The following is a 21,371-nucleotide window of genomic DNA, read 5'->3' on the forward strand; positions in this document are numbered from 1 at the left end:
ATGTGAAGGCAAAATATTTAGGCTTTTTAGTTTATTTTCATGGCTGTCTCTATTAAAGTACCAGGGAAATCAAAATAATAGTATATTTATCCCCTAAATCTGCCTTAGGTCTATTACTACCTGAATATTTTAGTAGTATCCTTTCAACGAATTCTATGAGAGCCCTGTCCCAATGTGCTATTGAAGTTACCAAACCCTCATATTCCTTCAACGATTTCTATGAGAACCCTATCCCAATGTGCTATTGGAGTTACCGATACCTTATATCCCCTCAACAAATACAACAAGAGCCCTATCCGAATGTGCTATTGGAGCTGCTAGTCCCTCGTATCCAGCTAAAAGCTCCTAGGAGAGACTTAACATTTTCTAGGAACAATATATGCACATTTTCTCGACAAAACTCTTCGATGGTTACAAGTGGGCCCATACACATATGGTCTTATCGCAATTTCTGGCTGATAAGGAAATTCTTGGAAATTCATGCCAGATATTCTTTCTGAACCATTGCCATGTGCCAAGTGCCATGTGCTCCCATTGTGTATGGTATCTCAGACATATATTTTTGTATAAAAGAATGATCGTCCAAGAAATTTTCATTAGATGAAGAGAGCTTAATCTAACAGGATATATAAACGGAATGTTAACAAGGACTCTAATATACAAGAAGTTTGTGCTCTGTGTATTTTTTATTGCATGTTTTGCAGATGGGGACTGTTTTTAATACAGTTTTGGTTTATCAAACGAACGTTTACAGTCCCTTTAGTTACCGAATTGTATGTATACCATCTATGGTTTTACAAGTCTGTACTAGCTATTTTGAGCTCTTGAATTCAGTCCGTGGAATGTTTTTACTTTCCGGGGACGGTAAAGAGCAATGTCAAATCTAAAAAGAGCATTTACTGAATTTTATGTGTTTTCACACCACAAATAATCATTAGTTTTTAAAAAACACCCCTCCCAACTAGTTATTCTTAAAGTTTTGTATTCAGTCCATGGATTAATTTTAAGCCTAAGTCTTAACATGAATATTAGTAGAATATATATTATGAGTACGACAGGATCCATCTTCACATTTAAATTTTTCTTCTGTTTGCCAACGAGAAATAGATAGACATAGTATCGTAATCAATATGACAGTGCTTCATACTCCTCGGAGGGGAGGGAGGGCGGTGGGTCAAATTTTTTAAGGGGAATTTTTTCTGCTGACATAAAGAAAGAAAACGATCAAAAGTGGGGGTTTTGAAGGCCAAACAAATGTACTGAAGAAATACAGAAAGTGAATATTTCGAGAGAACAACCACCTCTCTTCTTCAGTGCAAACAAAATAATATAGTCAAGGAAAACTCCAAACAAAGAACAAAAAGCAAACGCGAAAGTCAACAAAACCAATTAAAAACCAATGAAAAAACGCCATAAAACTGAAGATAAATAAAATTCAATAAAAGACCAAACATTTTAAGCATTAAAATCAAACACCTAACAACAAAAAGTGGGTGATTTGTCAATATCCACGATCCGTACAAAATCTAACAGTTTCGAACTATCGTCGATGGATACTAACGAAAAATTGAGAAATAAAAGAAAACATTCATTCACTCAAACAAACGAACCAGCAATTAGATAAATTAGAAAACTAGGTCACCTTTATTTCTGATTTTAACCATTGCATTTCTTGCAGATACCCTTTGAGACCTAATGGATTGATAACGTGTTTGATTATGTGATGGGGGAAGTGGTTCAAGGTTTATTTCAGGGATTACTAAATTATCAGGTTCTCTTTTGAGAAAACTGAAACACGACTCATATATTCTTAAATCACCTGAATCTCTGTTCGAAACTAGATGTAGGTATTTATTAATTTTAACAGCTTTTCTGTACTGCCGGACAATACCTTTGTCAAAACCTTTTTTAACTTAAAAGTTTTCATCTTTTTCCAAGTCTTAAAATCACATTAAATATGCTTGAAAAAAAATCACTTATGATATTTAAAAAAATACAAAATGAGGATGATATAAATATATCAGTCGTGATTTTTCTATTGGAAAAATAGTGTTTTTATTGATTTTCGTTGCTTGGTTTTTTATTAAACTTTCAAACTGAACTTTTTTCAATTTTTTTTTCATGTATTAAATCCCATTAAATATACCTACAGCAAAAAAAAAACCAGTGACATTTAAAAGTACCCAAGGCAAGATGTTATAAATACATCAATCGTGATTTTCTATTGGAAAAATTTTGTTTGTATTGACAGTTTTTTTTGAACTGAGAGTTTTTGAACATAGAAATTCGAACTTAAATTTTTTTTTCTTTTAAGGCTAAGAAAGAAAGACACTGTATATACATGTAGCAAACAATTCACTTATGACATATTTTAGCAAACAATTTGGTTATGTTATGGTTATGTCATATCTAAGCTGATGCAAATCAGCTGAAAAGACGGCGAGATGATGAATTTATATTTGAAAGTTTTTTTGGTTATAAGGATATGAAGTCCCCTGACCACATAGATACGACAATGCTAGATGATTTATTGGAAATGATAGACGATATCCAAAGCCCCCAGGAATTTACTAACTCTTCCAATGAAAATGAAAGAAAAATTGAATCTTCTCTCTCATATGTCTGTGTGTGTGTGTGTGTGTGTATGTTTGTGTGTTTTGTATGTGTGTATTTAAAAAAAGGATTATAAATGTATATTAGATGCTATTAAAATATTCTTTCTTCAGCTTAATAAAACGGTATAATTCCAAAAAGTAAATAGTTTCTCATTTCATTTTTCAATGAAACATCATATTAAATACGCACAAACGAAAACACACATACACACACACACAAATACTAATAGATTTTTATCGTAGGTAAATCAAGTTAATGTTTCTGCAATAACTACATCCATTCTTATCATCTTTTTTTACCAAAAATCTGTTTAAATCGTAAATTTTCCAAAACCAGTGGATACATCCCCTGTTTCAAAAACAATTCAATGGACAGGTACATTCTACAGTTATCTGTATTTTCAACTGTGATGGAGAGTAGTATGTACCAATGTAAAACTCCATTCAGATTATTTTTCTGGACCATCATTTTATGGCAAATTGACACTTTTACTAAAAACGATTCCAAGTCGTAATAAAATGTTTTAGGAAAGCCAAAAACATTCACTAATGCTACAGTGTCTGGCAAGAATCCTAAAATAAAATAAAGACTTTTGCGCCAAACACGAAATTCATGGAGGGACTTGACCTTTTAGCATAATTGAACCATTCTTGGTTGATTATTTAACTGAACCCATTGAAGAACGGTCTTCGGATATGTTACAATTGTTCACTGACCGATCTCGGTCTGACTCCAATAGAACTTGTCCCTTCGCTAAAGGAGCATTACGAGGACTATCTTAATAAATTCATTAGCAATGAGACAATGGCCGACGATGAAAAATTAATTTTACATCAAAATGGGCTTTGACGAGTCGACAAACTTTAACCCTACCGGGAGAGACCAAATGTCATTGATCACAAAAAGGAAATGACTCCAAGTTCAACGCCACAACCACTACCAAAAGAAGACGATTTGTCTAAGGTTTTGACAAGTGTTGCAGATCTAATGCTTCATTCTTATCGTGATCAGTATAAAAGACTCTTGACATATCTTACTGAAAGTGAACATGTTCAAATTAATGGTAGTGAGAATCAAATTATAATCCGTGGCAAGACCAACATTCTACTTGATTTGTTATCAGACTTAATAAAACATCGTAAAAGACTGGTATCATTTAACAGTCATTTGGATAAATTTATAAACTTGTCGAAATTTCCGAATAGTCTTATTCGTAATAAGCATATTTTAAAACGATTAAAGGAATTTAGGCAAATATAAAACGACTCAAGCGAAGGAGTCTTAATATCTCTACATTACCCTCACCTGTTAGTATGCAAAAGGGAAGTGTGCACTTCACAACATGTTTACGTTCAAAATGGTCGAATTTTTGAGAACTGTTTACTAGAATATTGGTAAAGTGGGAAGTTTAAGCTCACCTACTACAATTGCTCAAGTCACTGGACTTCAAAAGAAGCTAGCAGCAGAGAATTTAAGGAATGAATCAAGTTATGCCCTACATCGTAATCATAGAGTTCGTCGTAGTCACTATCGAAAAACTGAAGCCTTTTTTTCCGGTTGCAAATATTATGAGCAGACTTTTTTTACTCTAAGTGAGATTCAACGTCACAATGTTGATTTATAATCAACGGCCTCATCGATCCCTGTCTTTGTTTGCCCCTAAGGAAATTCATCGAAGAGATGGCAGCACACTTGACACTTTTCTCAAAATAAATTCCAATGAAGGGGGAAGGGAAGTAAAAAAGAAGAAAATCAGTGGTTGTGATATTGTTCGAATCAACCAAAATATTAATGTTTTTGAAGAGGGGAAATACTTGTGGTCCACTGAACTTTTTAAAGTGTCTAGAGTCTTAGACACTACACCCATAGCGTATCTTCTACGGGACATGAAAGATGACGAGTTTCTTGCGGTTTTTATGATTATGAATTACAAAAGTCAAAAATATTTGAATGTCTCAGATAGCGGAGATATTAAAGAGTCTTACTGATAGAGGCAAGAGACTGTTGTTTGTTCATTGGTTAGGATACATCTCTGATTTTGATTCATGGATATCTGCTGAAGATGTACATAATGGCCAATGATTTATATGACGTTTATATTCAATGTCTCTGACTCCTTCAACAATGATTTGAATAAAACAAGTGATTTTTAGACAAAACTCCCCCGCCTTTAAATCTGACGATGGGGAGTGTGAAGTTACTCTTATCGATTGTATTCTCAAAATACATATGACATCCCGAGAAAAGATCGTATATATGAGATAAAAGTTAGACCAGTCGATTGGTCACTCCTTGTCAACTATGAATGGATAGAAGCACTTAAATAAAGTGAAACCCTTATTTCACACTAAAATACAAAGAATTTAATAGTATGAATGATTTGTGTAGTTTAAATCAGTAGAAAAATTTCTGCTGGTAAGAATAGTGCATTCCAGCTTAATTATTCAATGGAATTTGGCAAGATTTACATTAGCTCACCCATCGACAATGAAATTATTTATCTCAGCGATATCCCAAGAGATGTTCTTGGCTTTAAAAATAATATAATCAATGGGGAAAATGTTGGAGCTGTCAGTGGGTTTAATCGTGTTATTTCTGCAGACTATCCACATGGTTTATCCTTGGACAGTTGTATATTTGCACATGCATCCTTTGTTGAGACATCGAGATTTGGTAATTCAAATGTCCCCCTTCTACGTGTTCTTGAATGAAAAACCACTCATGAACACATTAGTCGCTTTAATACAAAGCATTGTTAGTTTATTCCTGTAAACACTTCGTATTTGGAACTCTGCCAACTAACATTAAGAAGTGACAAAGGGGATCCTTTAGGTATAAAAAAGGTTTGGCCATGATTAAATTTAATTTTCGACCCATTTAGCAAGAGATGACCAACAGGAAAAGATATTTGTTTGTCCTGATATTGATTGCTATGTTACTACTGTCAGACCCTGAGCACTGGGTATGGAATGGACTTTTACAAGGGTCGGTCGTTAATGTCGGTCTATGGTCGCGGCAGTTGCTTTGCTAAGCTCTTTTGCTCTGCATTACCCCTGGCTAAAATATATTGCTCCGGTTGCTGCGGATTTTGTATCCTCTACGTTTCACGATTGGGGGGATGGTAAAAAGAAAGTGTCTCACAATATCTCAGGTTCGGCATAAAATGCGGAAAAGATTTAAAAATGTCCAGAAAACCTTATCACTCATCAGTCTCTACTCAAGTCAGAAACAAAGAACATCACTCTTCTTAAAGAAGAAAAAGAAACCGAGAAACAAATTGCTACTTCGAATTTAGGATTTATTTTCCTAGACTGAAATGACATATCTACCCCACAAGAAATCTCATCAGACAGTCAACACATTTCTAAGTTTTTTCAATGCAGAAATTGTAGATGTCAGTGTAAGCATGGTTACTATGAACAATACTACCCACAAGAACCACTCTCTGAAAACATACATTTTAAAATTTAGTCCAACGAAGACTTCTTCAAAGATTTATAATCTGAAATTGATCAGTTAGATTCAAACATTTTGCAATGTTACAAGATTCTGCATGATTTTCTGTTTCTCAAATCTATCCATCTTTTTGTTCTTGACACTCCTACTACCGATTATAGACTAAACTAACATAGCCAAGTTTCTACTTTGTGCATACTCTCAATGCCTATCGGTCCCCTAGAGAGAGAGATGAGTAAAAGATTAACTAAAATATCTAACGAAAAAAAATCATTATAAAGCGTTTTTAGTGTCAGAAATGTAACAAGAGAATAATATACATTCTCACTCTTTTTCATGATGTGAGTCAATCTGTTGTCTTCAATGTGCTTCATGACTGCATTCAATCCGTGTGGTAGTCTGGATATATGTATTATATTCATTTTTGCTGTGAAACGGAATTGTTCTTCCAACTAAAATTTGCTCAAAGATGTAACATATCTACTAAAAGTCTCATCCCACTCAAATTTTTGTCGACAATCCTTTCTAATTTCAACTGCTACATTGGGAGTTCTTGTCTTCCTAACAGTTGAAGGAATACTACTGATTTTTTCTGTTAGTTGTTTCGCAGTTATCAAGTTTTTAAGGTAGTATCACATCATTGTCATCATAAAGATGTAACATATCTACTAAACGTCTCATCCCACTCAAATTTTTGTCGACAATCCTTTCTAATTTCAACTGCTACATTGGGAGTTGTTATCTTCCTAACAGTTGAAGGAATACTACTGATTTTTTCTGTTAGTTGTTTCGCAGTTATCAAGTTTTTAAGGTAGTATCACATCATTGTCATCATTTCCTCGTTGAATTGTGAAAATAAATGAACAAAACTATTTGATTAAGACTGACTACACTTTTCGTCATGAAAAATCCGAACGTTAACTACCTGTTGATTTCTTAGTACAAATACACCTTAGGGAAGATACATCTTCTTTAACTCCTTGGTGCCATGTTTTTAAGCTCAGTTCTGCTGATTTTTAGCTGATTTTTTTTATCAGTTATGCCTAAATGGCATAACGATGTATATTTTTTTGCTGAAAACAGATTTTTCCTAATTTTTAGATATATGGCTGTGTAAGTATTCATCTAACCTGTTAAAGCAGTCAGATTATTATCCCTATTACTTACAGATTTCAACTCTTTCGCTCACAATAAATTGCATTTTATTCACATTTACAGTTGAAAAGGCAAAAGAAAAATTCTAGTTTTTCTAATTTTTCTAATTTAAAATTCGAATTTTTAAGTTTTCAATCGTTAAGAAATAATAGATAGATTAGATTAACAATTTGTTCGAAGAGAAGACATTAACGGTGTATTTATGATATTCAATTTTCTTTTGTAAGGGAACATCTTTATTTCCCCCACAGTTTTATGAGATTTTTTCCAAAAAAACTACATTTTTTTCTATTTAAGGAGGAAAGGTTAAGAAACTTGGTGACTTCAACCACAGCTATTAAATCTATGGGAGACCAACTATTAGAAACCAGTGGTATGCAAGGCCAGCCAATCTTCTCTCAGTCGTCTAGTGGGAAGGTCAACCTTGGAGTAACACGCTCAAATTCTGAGGTCAATTTTGGCTTTAATTCTGTCAATGTCACTATCCCAAATGGTAAAAAAATCAAAGATATTATAGCATTTGAAATAGAAGAAGAAGGCGTGGCTCCAGGCACATTAAGTAGGTAAGGTCTTTTTTTAATGAAAAAATTTAAGCAAAACTTTCCACAAGACAAGTTTTTTTTTTAAAGAGAAGCAAAGAGCTCCATGAAGCAAAGAATGAGCAAAAATAAAGTCAAATAATCTTACGTGCGTAAAACTACCACAATTTACTTTCCATGAATAAATGACACACAAAACAAGCAGAAATTACAATAAATAGCCTAGTCATACTCCCACCCCCCTCAAATATCCCCCTAAACCAATAAAATCCCCCTGAGAACGTCTGTACACTTCCCAGTAACCATTACTATATGTAAACACTGGTCAAAGTTTTCAATTTGTAGCCCCTCCCACGGGGACTGCGGGGGAGTAAGTCGTTTTTGACTATGTTGAATAAAATGGCTATCTCAGAATTTTGATCGGCTGATTTTGGGGGGAAAATGAGCGTGGAAGGGGGCCTAGGTGCCCTCCAATTTTTTTGGTCACTTAAAAAGGGCACTAGAACTTTTAATTTCCGTTAGAATGAGCCCTCTCGCAAGATTCTAGGACCACTCAGTCGATACGATCACCCCTGGGGAAAAAAACAACAAAAACACAAAAAAAACAAAAAACAAGAAAACAAATAAACACGCATCCGTGATCTGTCTTGTGGCAAAAATGCGAAATTCCACATTTTTGTAGATAGGAGCTTGAAACTTCTACAGTAAGGATCTCTGATACGCTGAATCTGATGGTGTGATTTTCGTTAAGATTGTATGACTTTTAGGGAGTGTTTCTCCCTATTTTCTAAACTGAGACAAATTTTCTCGTAACTTTTGATGGGTATAACTGATCTTGATGATCAGATTTTAAAACTTGTATATTTAAAATCAGCATTAAAATGCGATTCTTTTGATGTAACTATTGGTATCAAAATTCCATTTTTCAGAGTTTCGGTTACTATTGAGCCGGGTCGCTCCTTACTACAGTTCCTTACCATGAACTGTTTGATTATCTGGTTTGATTTCCTTATAAATTCCACCAGACCTATTCTTTTCATCTTTTTGACATGGTTATTTACGCTTTTTTTGCCAATCTGATCATTTTTTGGCTATTTTTTACTTTGAAATGTGAATTTAGCTCTTTGTATTTGCTCTACGAGTGCGAATTTAGATTCTAAAATGCAAAATGTAAATTCGGCTCTTCGGATTCCATTTTTGTGGCCTTTAAATAAGGGTTCAAATCTTCAGAGCTTGTAAGGGTTATTTGACAAAAAATAATATTTTCTTAAGCAAGGTGGGGCTATATACCACTCGTGTTTTTCTGTAGAACTGTAGCATAAAAACAAATCAACTCTGAATATATTAGGCTGATATTTCTTCGGGCAAGTTAATTCATTACAGCTTGTCCGAAAGCAAGTTTCCCATTAATGATAATGTTATGTTATTTCTTTTTAGCCGTAAACTAGGCACTCATGTCGGAAAATACGGACGTTTTTGGGAAAAATTTACCAAAATTTAGCAAATTACAAATACAGTGAAGAACTACAGTAGTCCCTAGCCCTTTCCTCTCTCGTGTTGTTTTCAGTCTTAACTCGTATCGCTTCTCATTAAAATTAAATAAGAAAAGCAAGTTTTTTTTAACTGATAGAAAGGAGCAACTTAAAACTTAAACTTAAAACTTAAAACGAACAGAAATCACTCCGTATCTAAAAGGGGCTGTTCCCTCCTCAATGCTCCGCTCTCTACGCTAAAGTTTGACTCTTTCTCTCAACACCACTTTTGAAAACAATAAAAAAAACTTTATTTACTGATTTTTTTTATTTTTATTTACTGATTATGGCGCTGCAATTTCTTAAAGCAAACAAAAATTCTTTTGTTTTTTGCTCTTTCCTAGACAAAGGATATAACCTTATTTTTAGTTTTGGAGAATCTGGCAAAACCAATTCACCAATCCTTGGGGTTTCTCTTACTGATACGGAAACAAGAATCCAGATTTTAGCAGATTCACAGCTGAATGAAAATGAAGAAATTCAAATGATTTTCAAGAACTTTTTGCCAGTTGATGGCCCATTTGAAAGCATAAGAAGAGATTTATTTCCTGGGGAAAGTCAAACAATTCGCCAGGGATCTATGGAGTGCTCCTTTTTGGCAGAAAGTCCTAGGTCAGTTACAGATTATTATTTTTCTTTATTTTTTCTCATCATTAGCAAGGTTTATGGTAGTGCTTGCATTAGAAACAAGCAACGGGTATCTTTTTTTTTATTTTATGTACCATAATTCTTATATTTTATATAAGATTTTAAATTTGTATATTTCAAGTTATATTATATATTTCATTGTATTGTTTTATTTTACTATATATTTTATTTTTATATATGTTATATAAAATATATTATATCTTTTTATTTTATAAGAAAAATTGCATAATTATTTTTATATTTTATATTATTTGCTTATCAACAAGCTCATGAGCAAACATTCACGAAGGTAGCCGCCAGTTACAAAGGTAGCTAGTAAATGCAATAGGGAAGTTTTCAGAAAATATTTTCTCTATACTCTAAATTAAAAACATAAAATGGATGATTGCTGAATTTTCACAGACAAAAGTTTGAATAGCAAGGACCTAAAAAACAATTGTTTATCCTACGGACCTCTCTGAGGTCTATTCCTATCTGAAAAGTATGATTTTCAAGGAATTTCATTTTGTTTGTTTCGAAATTATTGAGTTTTCTGGCCAGTTGTCCGTCAGTTATACGCGTTCAAATGTAAGTAATTAGTCAGATTTGTCAATGCTTTTCGTCCGCAACAATTCAAACATTCTGTTGATTTTCAGAGACAACTGCAACTACAAAGGAAAGTCATATGTTTGGTACTATTTTAGCTTATATTTGGCGGATTTTCACTCCTTTTTTTTGGGGGGGGGTTACTGCCTCTTACCACCGGAACTACATGCAAAAAATTAAGATTGCCGAAATTTGAACTCAATTAAACGACATTAACCGACGCCGCTAATCGTTCTAAGTTTAAAAAATTTAAATTTCGGGCTAAAAGCTGACATATGGAGCCATAGTTCTAGAATGGTAAGTAATAAAACCTGCTTAAAATCTCAAAACAAAGCCAATGTTGTTCTTGAAAATATATATTCTATACATAATTGCCGTTATTTTCAGTCAAACAGAGTTACAACAGCCTTTAGGCCCAGTAACGTGACCTGGTACCATTATAAGCCAGTTTGGGACTATTCTAAGAAATTTACGGGTTTTTGGATGATCTGTCTCGGATTTAACATTTTTTCTAATTAAGAAATATTTTGGAGCTTAATTTTCAAACATAATGAGCCTTTTGTCCAACATGGAAATTATTTTTTATTGAATTAAAATCAAGTTGGTGGATTATGATGAAATAGTTGAGAGACAGGACTAATTAAAAATAAAAATAAAGCCAAGACAGATATTCTGAGTGAGAAGCAAAGTTTCCATAAGCCTTTTTCCAAATTATTAAAAAAAAATAATATCGTTTCACTTGTTGATGGGCAGTCTATCATCTATTCTAGAGCAGAACCAATACTATAGGAAATGAACTAAAGGTAATTCAAGTAGTCTGTCGGTTCTATGAGCCACTTGAAGGCAATTGGAGACTCCAAATAAAATGTCTTCCAAAATTTATGACTGACTATGTCCAGAGGACTATGTCCTTATGACTGACATGTCCAGAGGCAGGCAATTGAGTAACCTAGATTGTTCATATTAAATGTGCTTTGCCTACTGGGAACGTCCCGCTGGATTTGCAATGGGGATTACCAAGATTCTTAGGTTAAGCTATGACAAAGAATGTCCACTAGACTTGTATGCAAAACTTGGGACTGAATTTGCTTGGCATCACAGGTAAACAAGTGACCTAAGCTAATTAGCGCCCAACTGCCCAGATTCTCAGGCGGAATTCTTAGGATTGACACATAACCAACAAGTCCCCTGGACTTGCAGGTAAACGGTTAGACATATAGTTTACATACGGTTTGGGTAAATGGCACGGGTAGGTTAAACAGAGAGAGTAGCTATGGCTCCCCATAACAGCGTCATATAAGCGAAAAAAGGACCGAAGCCTAATAGGGACCGCCCGCCTAAAGTCTCAGGCTAGTGTTCCAATTTATAACCTCAGACAGCTACGCTATCAAAAAAATGAATTAATATTTTTCCTTCTGTCCAGCATCCAACAGGAGAAGAACCAAAGGAGCAAACGTTAGGAAGAGAGGTGTTATACCTAGCTTGCCGTCATCATATCTTGGAAATTCTGTTAAGTAGTGTATACAACACGAAAATTGGATTAACCAATGGAGGTCATCCAGATACTTTTAAGAGATTCCTCACTGTGTGGTCCACCATAGACAAAGGAAAATACGACAAAGGTATCAGTGACAATCTAGTACAAGAGCAGCTAACTCCAGAAGTAATTTCAAGTGTAGCAGCTGAATTCAAAACGAAAATAACTGAGAGCCACTCAACAGACGACTATAAGGAGCTATTGCAGTTGGTTCTCGTATTTGTTGGATCTCTAAACGGCAACGTTGTGGGTTTTGGAACTACAGGAACCATTCATGACGCTAGGTGGATGGCAAAGGCTATTTAACGCTTGTAGCTAACTCCAGCAGTAATTATAAGTGTTGCAGCTGAAATCAAAACCAAAATAACTGAGAGCCACCTCACAGATGACTATAAGGAGCTATTGCAGTTGGCTCTCGTATTTGTTGGATCTCTAAACAGCAACGTTGTGGGTTTTAGAACTACAGAAACCATTCATGACGCTAGGTGGATGGCAAAGGCTATTTAACGCTTGTAGCTAACTCCAGAAGTAATTACAAGTGTTGCAGCTGAAATCAAAACCAAAATAACTGAGAGCCACCCCACAGATGACTATAAGGAGCTATTGCAGTTGGCTCTCGTATTTGTTGGATCTCTAAACAGCAACGTTGTGGGTTTTAGAACTACAGAAACCATTCATGACGCTAGGTGGATGGCAAAGGCTATTTAACGCTTGTAGCTAACTCCAGAAGTAATTACAAGTGTTGCAGCTGAAATCAAAACCAAAATAACTGAGAGCCACCCCACAGATGACTATAGGTTAAGGAGCTATTGCAGTTGGATCTCGTATTTGTTGGATCTCGTATTTGTCGTACTTGTTAATTGACGTTTCAAAAACTACTTTAACAAAATCTCTAGAATAGATTAAATAGCAATGTAAAATTATCAACTCATGATTGTACGCTGTCTGCATTATTTTTGTGTCGATTGTGTGTATTAGACACCTGAAGTTTATATTTTAAAATAAAAACTGTCATTAGACTTAGCAGTATTACTTTTTTTTATATTTCAGCTTTAGCCAAAAAGCTAAATTTATCACTTAACAATGGCTCCTAGTGGTACCAGATCCCATTTTTGGGGCTAAAGGCTGTTGTAACTCGGTTTGAATCACCAAAATTATCCATAGAATATGAATTTTGATGTACAATAATGTCTTTCTTTTGATATACTAAGCGGGTTTTTATTATTTACCGTTCTGGACTTATGGCTCGTAATGTCAGCTTACGGGATTTTTTTTTTCAACTTTGAGCGACGAGCGGCACGGGGTAACTTCGATTGATTCAGCTCAAGTTTTGAACATCTTAATATATGGAAAGAGGAACCGTTTTGTGGGGTTATGACAAACAAAATTCTGACATTTTTCCCCTTTCTATGAGATCTGGTCACCCTAGTTTACAGGGAAGATTTTCTCATTAAAAACTTAAGTCCCTATTTTTCTAGTTTTCAAAAAAATTTCTAGACCACAATACTTCTCCATTTACAAAAAGTTAAGCAAAATAATGGATGAACAAAGCAGTGAACAAAAAATAAAAACAAAAAAAATACTTCAATTTAAAAAAAAAGTAATATATCGGCCCCACGTCCGTTAGTTTTTCTCAACGAAAAAAAACAAAGAAAAAAAAATTACTTTTAAAAATAACACACAAAAAAACGACAACTGAACATGCGGAAAGAAAAAACAATAAATAAAAATAACTCACATTATAAAAAAATTCCGAGCACTCATGTTACAACATAAGAATAAAACCAAAGCAAATGCCTATAGTGAAACAATGGGTCACTCTCCTCTCAACATTCAGTGTATAAATGGGAATCTATTAAAAGTGAAGTCTATATTTACTTGAACAAACAAAATTTTGAACATTTTGAAAATTTTTAACATTTTCTGAAAACTTACGAATTCCTCGTCTCAGTTATGTCTTCCGTGGGTAATTTTCTATGATTTAATCCGAATTTTATACCTTTCTCTAGGATTTCCTTTTGTTCTTTGGTTATCTCCCTTTTGCTTAAATTAGTTTCCCCAGGGCCTGGGAAATGCTTAGGTTTGTACATTGATATTTTTTGTTTTTCATGTTCCCTTTTCAATTGCAAAAAATTTTGGTTTAATCTTTTCCTGGATAATCTTAAAAAATGTTCAAAAGAATTTTTGAAAATTGATATAATTTGATGGAAATCATAGGTATTAAAAAAAACGCAAAGGCTACTTTTTAAAGAAATCTATTTCTTTTACAATAGTTGATCTCTGGGAACGTTTATCTTTCAAGTCATGGTTTAAATTTAGTAAATTTACTTTTTTCATGTGATTAGACTCACTATATGTACTTAAATGATACTTGAAACAAAATGATTTTGGAATTATCTTATTTACTTTACAGTTTTCTAAATACTTTTTTTTGCGTAATTATATAGACATGTTTTTTTGCTAAATTAAAAAATAAGAAAATTATTCAATTTAAATTTGTCTTTTGCAACACGTAGGCTAGACGTAAAAAATTTTTTGACCACACTGCTTTTCTATTTACGAAAAAATAAGCAAAAAACGGGTTTTAATTTCAACAAAGAAGTGAAAAAAAAATAAAAACAAAAAAACACTTTAAATTTAAAAACGAAAATATCTTTAATATTTCGCCACACGTCCGGAAGCCTTTCTTAACGGAAAGTGTTTATGTATATACCTTTTGATAAATCCTTTATTAGTTTATCCCGAAAACTTAATGAACATACAAATAAGATATAAGAATTTTCAGCAGGAATTGAAATAGAAACTATAATAAATTTTGTTAAAACAACTAGCAGGTATACTAATTATCTCAAGTTTAGAGACAATTTTTACCATCAAATTAGGGGATTAGCAAAGGGAGGGCCCTTAAGTCTGCTGTTAGAAAATATTTTTGTAGAGTATGTAGAAACTTTAGCTATACAAAAATAGTCTTTAAAACCTAAATTTTGGGGCAGATATATAGATAATTTTTTAGTTATTTGGAATTATGGGAAACCGCAAATTGAAGGTTTTATGGAACATTTAAATAATTTGGGAGAGGAATTAGTTTTTACATTTAAAAATGAAATAGAGAATATGTTACTGTCTTTGCAAATTTGGATCCATAGAAATAATAATGAACTAGCTGCTTCAATTTACCGTTAAACGACTAACAACAACCATTATTTGCCTTAAAATTTCATTAAGTTTCATTAAGATCCGATTACCCATTCATAAGATAAATATGCGTCAATTTTCCCGATTTTCTCTCCATCCAGCTCCCAAGATGGTCAAATCGGGGAAGCGACTGTTCTCAAGTCAATTTGTGGAGGTCCCTGACACACCTGCCAATTTTCATCGTTCCGGCACGTGAAGAAGCACCAAACTTGCCAAAGCCCTAGAAATCCCCCAACTCCCCCAAAGAGATCGGATCCATTCCGGTTATGTCAATCACGGATCTAGAATTTGTGTTTATTCTTCCCATCAAGTTTCATCCTGATCCCTCTATTCTAAGTGTTTTCCAGGATTACCTGGTTTTCAAGATTTCTGTGTTCCTCCTCCACCCCCAGTGCCTCTGCATCCAATCTGAATTAAAAATGAAGCATCTGAGACATGAGATCCTTCTATACATTAAGTTTCATCCCATTCGTAAGATAAACACATCGCATTTTTCACGATTTCCCATCCCTCCTGCCCCCCCCTCTAAGATTTTCAAATCGGGGAAACGATTGTTATAAAGTCAATTTGTGCAGGTTTCTCTTCTTTGAGAAAATATGTGTCTGACTTTTGAAAATTCCCACCCACCTGCCTCTGAATCTTGGTAGATTCTCACTTCATATGTCTCTAACTGTAAAGAGAATTCACTTCATCTCTCTGAGACTTTGTTAAAAACCCTGTCCACCCGTTACAGGCTCTAGTACACTATATCTGAGCCTGGTGGTAGTGCGCCCGTGTCTGAAAATTCCTTTTCTTGTATCTCTGACTATTTAATAAACGTTCTAAAGGATGGATTTGCTAGCATACCCTAAAAATGTTGGAAAAATTTGGAACAGATTTTGAACTTTTTTCTCTTCTTTGGGAGCATCCCAAATTGAAGTGTCACTATTTCTCTTCTTTGGGAAAATTCGTAACAGAATCTTTGGAAAAACTTAGAAAAGAAGTTGAACTTTTTTCTCTTCTTTAAAAAAATTCAGAATGGAAGTGTAACTTTTTTTCTCTTCTTTGACAAAATATTATGTGTCTGACATTTGAAAAACTCTCACCCACCTGCCTCTGAGTCTTAACCAATTCCCACTTCATATGTCTCTAACTCTAAAGAGAATCCAGTTCATCTCTCTCAGACTACGGTAAAAACCTTATCCACCTATGTCAGGGTCTATTGCACCAACCTGTGAGCCTTATAGTAGTGTGTGTGTGTCTGAAAACCACCTAAATTAACCAAACATACCATGGGGGGACACTAAGTGAATCCCTAATTAACCTATCTAATTAACCTAATTAACCTTGAAATTGCCACTAATTAAAAGACTACGTACACGCTTATTGAATCCCAAACGAATCTAGCTTAAAGTCGGTTAACAAAATGTAACTTAGGTAAAAAAATATGTCAGCTGCAGATACACTGGAGGAACTGCAGATTGGCTGTATGTAGCATGGGTGTGGCAGGTTGGCTTTTGATATCCGGTGTAGTTGAAGGCTAAAATGTTAGGACCACTGGTTTGATATGGTTACCCTTAGCAAAAATTAAACTTTGTAGAACTCGAAAAAAGTTTGTTTTTACCATAGAATACACTTAATTCTAAGCCAACTTAAAAGACCGCTTGCAAGCTTATTGAATCCCAAACGAATCTTGCCTAAGACCAGTTAACATAATGTACCTAGGTAAAAAAAAATATGTTGGCTGCAGATAACCGATTGGCACTGAAAGTTGCCTGTACGTATCCTGGATGTGGGAGGTAGGGTGCTCATACCCGGTGTTGTTTTAGGTTGAAATGTTAGGACCACTGGTTTGATATGATTACCCTTAGCTATTATTATCCTTGGCAGTAAACGGAACTTGGTAGAACTTGCTACTCCGAGTCACATCCCTTACAGAATTAAGGAAACTTCTCAAAGGTTATCTTACCTGAAAAAAACATTTGTCAGTGCTATATTTCTCTAAAATTCGTTTATGTTTTTTTTTTCCAAAACCGGCACATATGCCAAATGCGTAAAACTTTTAGACAAATTCATTCGAGGGATGAAAAATGGTAATGGAATCCTATCTCTTTTTTAATTAGTTTTACAGAAATAAAACTCAATGTTTCAATTCCGAATAACCCTGCTGAAATGCTATGACTACTGGTTTAATATGATTATCCTTAGCAGAAAACAAAACTTGGTAGAACTCAAATTTTTTTTATTTCCACCATAAAATATAGTTTATTTTAAACAGATCTTATGCACAAATGGGTTAATCCATTTTTATAGTTTTTTCCCCAAATCCAATACATATGGTAGAGAAATTAAAATTTTTGACAAATTCAATTCTGAGGGATGAAAAAATAAAAACAAGTGGATAAGAATTGGATATTTAAAATCTTTACATCAGGAGCTTTCAACTGATATTTCATATGATTATGTTAAAAAATCTCATTAAATAAAATTATTTCAATCAAAATCATTGTTTTATTTCAACTGGTCTAAAATTTCGGTTTTAATCTATTGTTTTCCATTAATTGTTTAACATTGTTTTAACAAAATAACTAAAGAAGTGTTGTACCTGTCAAAATCATTGTTTTATTACGAGTTTATATTTATTTTCTATATTTTATTTATATTTAACTTTATTTTAGTTTATTAAATAAAGAAAAATTGCTATTGATTTAGGTCAAGATTCTATTCATTTGATCCTTTGCATAATTATTGCGATTATCAATCTAACATAAATTAATTTAAATGAACATGCAAAGGATCATATACATAGAACCTTGACCTAAATCAAAACCAATTTTTTTCTTTATCCAATAGGAGCTGACTGCTAGGGTCCGGGGTCCTGACATTTCCCTATTTGTGACCCCTGAAGGTCGATCATTCCTCCATTGTGTAACAAACACCTGCATCTTTTAGAAAATACTCCCTATTACGTAAGAAGGCACTGCACCCTAACGAAAATTAAAAAATAAGTGTCCGGATCGGGATTCGAAGGGGTATTGGCTTCTCAGATTCAAAGGGCTCCCACTACCAAAAACACCCACCAGAACAGACCAGGCCCAGAAGAATTACCCATTAGTCAGGCACCAATTGGAAATGGTTTCTGGGGCTCCCGGTGAAATTGGATGCTAGGGCCTTCCGCTAGAATTAGTTGCTAGGGGTCCTGTGGAATTACTTGATAGGGCCCCGTCGGAATTATATGCTAGGACTCCCCGTTGGAATAGTTTTCTAGGGCCCTGGTGAAACTTTGAAGAACACGCTAAGCTGATGTTTGCAGGGCCACTTTCAGGCAAAACAGAAAAAGTATGAAAAGCTGTGACCTCATCACGCCAAAGCCCACCATGAAACCCACCAATAAGCACCTCACAAGCTATTGTGGAGCACGGATTCCAGTAAGAGGAGTCTGTGAACTATCCTGTAGGTACAAAGACAACGTGAGCAGCACGCAGCAGTTCTATGTAGTCGAGACCTCATCCTCCCCAATCATTGGCTACCGTTCTAGCCTCAACCTGGACCTGATCAAGCTAGTCCTAAACATAGACGTAGCAACCTCCCAAGTACCGCACCTGAAGGAAAAGTACAAAGAAGTATTCAGAGGAATTGGGAAGCTGGACGGAGAATGCAACATACACCTAAAGGATAACGCTACGCCAACCGTCTACCCAGCCCGACGAGTCCCCGCCGCTATGCAGGATAAGCTCAAGACAGAGCTCAGTCGCCTAGAAAGCCTAGGTATCATAGAAAAAGTAGTGACCCCGACCGAATGGGTTAACTCAATGGTAATGGTAGAAAAGAAGGACGGCTCCATAAGACTGTGCATAGATCCAGTTGATCTAAATAAGTCCATCAAGCGACCGCACTACCCGATTCCCACTCTGGACGATGTCACCTCGAAGCTACACGGAGCCAAAGTATTCACCAAACTTGATGCCCGATCCGGTTACTGGTCCATTCTGCTGTCTGACGACTCTTCTTATCTCATGACATTCAGCACGATCTATGGGAGATACCGTTTCAAGCGAATGCCCTTCGGAATCATCTCAGCCCAAGATGAATTTCAGCAGCGAATGGAAGACGCTTTCGAAGGCCTAGAAGGATTCGAAATCATCATTGACGACATGATCGTGTATGGCAACACCCAAGAAGAACACGACGAACGTCTAGCAGCAATATTGGAACGCGCCCTTGTCAAGGGCATCCGATTCAACGAAGAGAAGTGCGAGTTCTCAGTATCCAGAGTAAAGTACTTCGGACACGTCATAAGCTCCGAAGGAATGCAGCCAGACCCCGATAAGATCCGTGCCATAAACAACATGCCAAGCCCATCATGCCGAGAAGAACTCCAAACACTTCTTGGGATGATCAATTACTTAGCCAAGTACATTCCAAGTCTCTCAACAAAGAACAAAAACTCCGTGACCTGACTAAAGCAGACCCGTTCATCTGGGAAGAGGAACACACGCAGATCCTAGAAGACTTGAAGAGCTCCATAGTATCCAACACCCCGTTCTTCAACCACAAGAGTAACAACGTGGAACTCATAGTTGACGCCTCTAGCCACGGACTTGGTGCACACCTGGTCTCGGAGGGGAAAGTCACAGCTTATGCATCGAGATCGCTCAGCAAAACAGAGCAGAAATATTCCCAGCTAGAAAAAGAGCTGTACGCCATCGTATTTGGCTGCAAACATTTCCACCATTATCTCTATGGCCGGCATGTCGAAGTTACTACTGACCACCGCCCACTCGAAACGGTGGTGGCAAACCCTATCCACAAGGCCCCACCCCGAGTACAGAGATTAATGCTCCAGCTCCAGCCTTATGACCTTAGCCTGAAGTTCCGACCGGGCTCAGAAATTCCTGTAGCCGATGCTCTATCCCGCCTACACCTGGGCGATGCAGATCCAACACTGGAAGAAAGTCTAGATGTCTACGTACACCAAGTTGTACGAAACCTACCTGCCAGTGACCAGAAGCTCGAAGAGATCCGGGTGGAAACAACAAAGGATTCAGAACTGAGTACCCTGATCAAAACGGTCCAAGCGGGGTGACCGAGTGCAAGAAAAGACTGCCCAACCAACATCCTAGCATACTGGAACTTGCAGCATGAACTCTCCTTCGAAAAAGGCATCCTACTCAAAGGAGAAAGGCTGATCATCCCCAAGAATATGCAGGCAGCTACACTGCAGCAGTTACACGCAGCCCATCTCGGAATCGAGAAAACGAAACAACGAGCCAGAATGCTGGTATATTGGCCAGGACTCAACGCAGACGTCGAGCGGTACATAACGAAGTGCCAAACATGCGCCAACAACATGCCAAGCAATTCAAAGGAACCGATGATAAACCACAACATCGAGACGCTGCCGTGGCAAAAGGTTGCGACCGATCTCTTCGAATGGAAAAGCGCCAGTTTCTTGGTAACCGTCGACTACCACAGCCGTTTTTTCGAAATCGACAAGCTTCCGACGACCTCATCCAGTGCAGTCATCACGAAACTCAAGGCCCATTTCGCCCGACACGGCATACCGTCTCAGCTAATGTCAGACAACGGACCTCAGTTCACATCGAGAGAATTCACCGATTTTGCCAAGACGTGGGGAATCTCACTAACCACGTCCAGCCCAGGATACCCAAAATCCAACGGACTGATCGAGAAGGCGGTACAAATCTCAAAAAACATCATGACGAAAGCGACAGAAAACGGAGAAGACCCCTTCCTGGGTATACTAGAGTATAGGAATACACCAGTCGACGGGTTCGTGTCCCCAGCCCAGCTCCTAATGTCGCGTCAGCTAAGATCCATCCTGCCGTGCACCGCACAACACCTCAAGAAGAAAGTCATTCCGACCACACAGTTTACCCGACGAAGAACTGAAATGCAGAAACGCCAAAAGCTGTATCATGACAAATCAGCTAGATCACTGAAACAACTCACCCCTGGAGACGCAGTTTACGTACAGAAGACACCCGACGGACCATGGAGTCAGGCTGTTGTGCTATCCCATGCAGGACAGCCACGATCCTACCGGGTGCGTACCAACGAAGGTTCCGTGCTAAGGAGAAACCGTAAACATCTCACAGCCCGTCCACA

At 36.1% G+C, this 21,371-nt stretch overlaps 1 protein-coding gene across 1 annotated transcript in view; it reads left to right on the plus strand.

The window, feature by feature from the left end:
- Window positions 1-21,371, plus strand: part of LOC136029910 (adhesion G protein-coupled receptor L3-like) — a 127,196-nt gene that overhangs the window by 35,097 nt on the left and 70,728 nt on the right. The window contains exons 5-6 of the mRNA XM_065708421.1: window positions 7,525-7,790; window positions 9,668-9,910. Coding sequence (XP_065564493.1) covers window positions 7,525-7,790; window positions 9,668-9,910 — 509 coding nt within the window. The remainder of the gene's footprint in view (window positions 1-7,524; window positions 7,791-9,667; window positions 9,911-21,371) is intronic.

This window comes from Artemia franciscana, chromosome 8, assembly GCF_032884065.1.
Source record: "Artemia franciscana chromosome 8, ASM3288406v1, whole genome shotgun sequence".
Lineage (NCBI taxonomy): Eukaryota > Metazoa > Arthropoda > Branchiopoda > Anostraca > Artemiidae > Artemia > Artemia franciscana.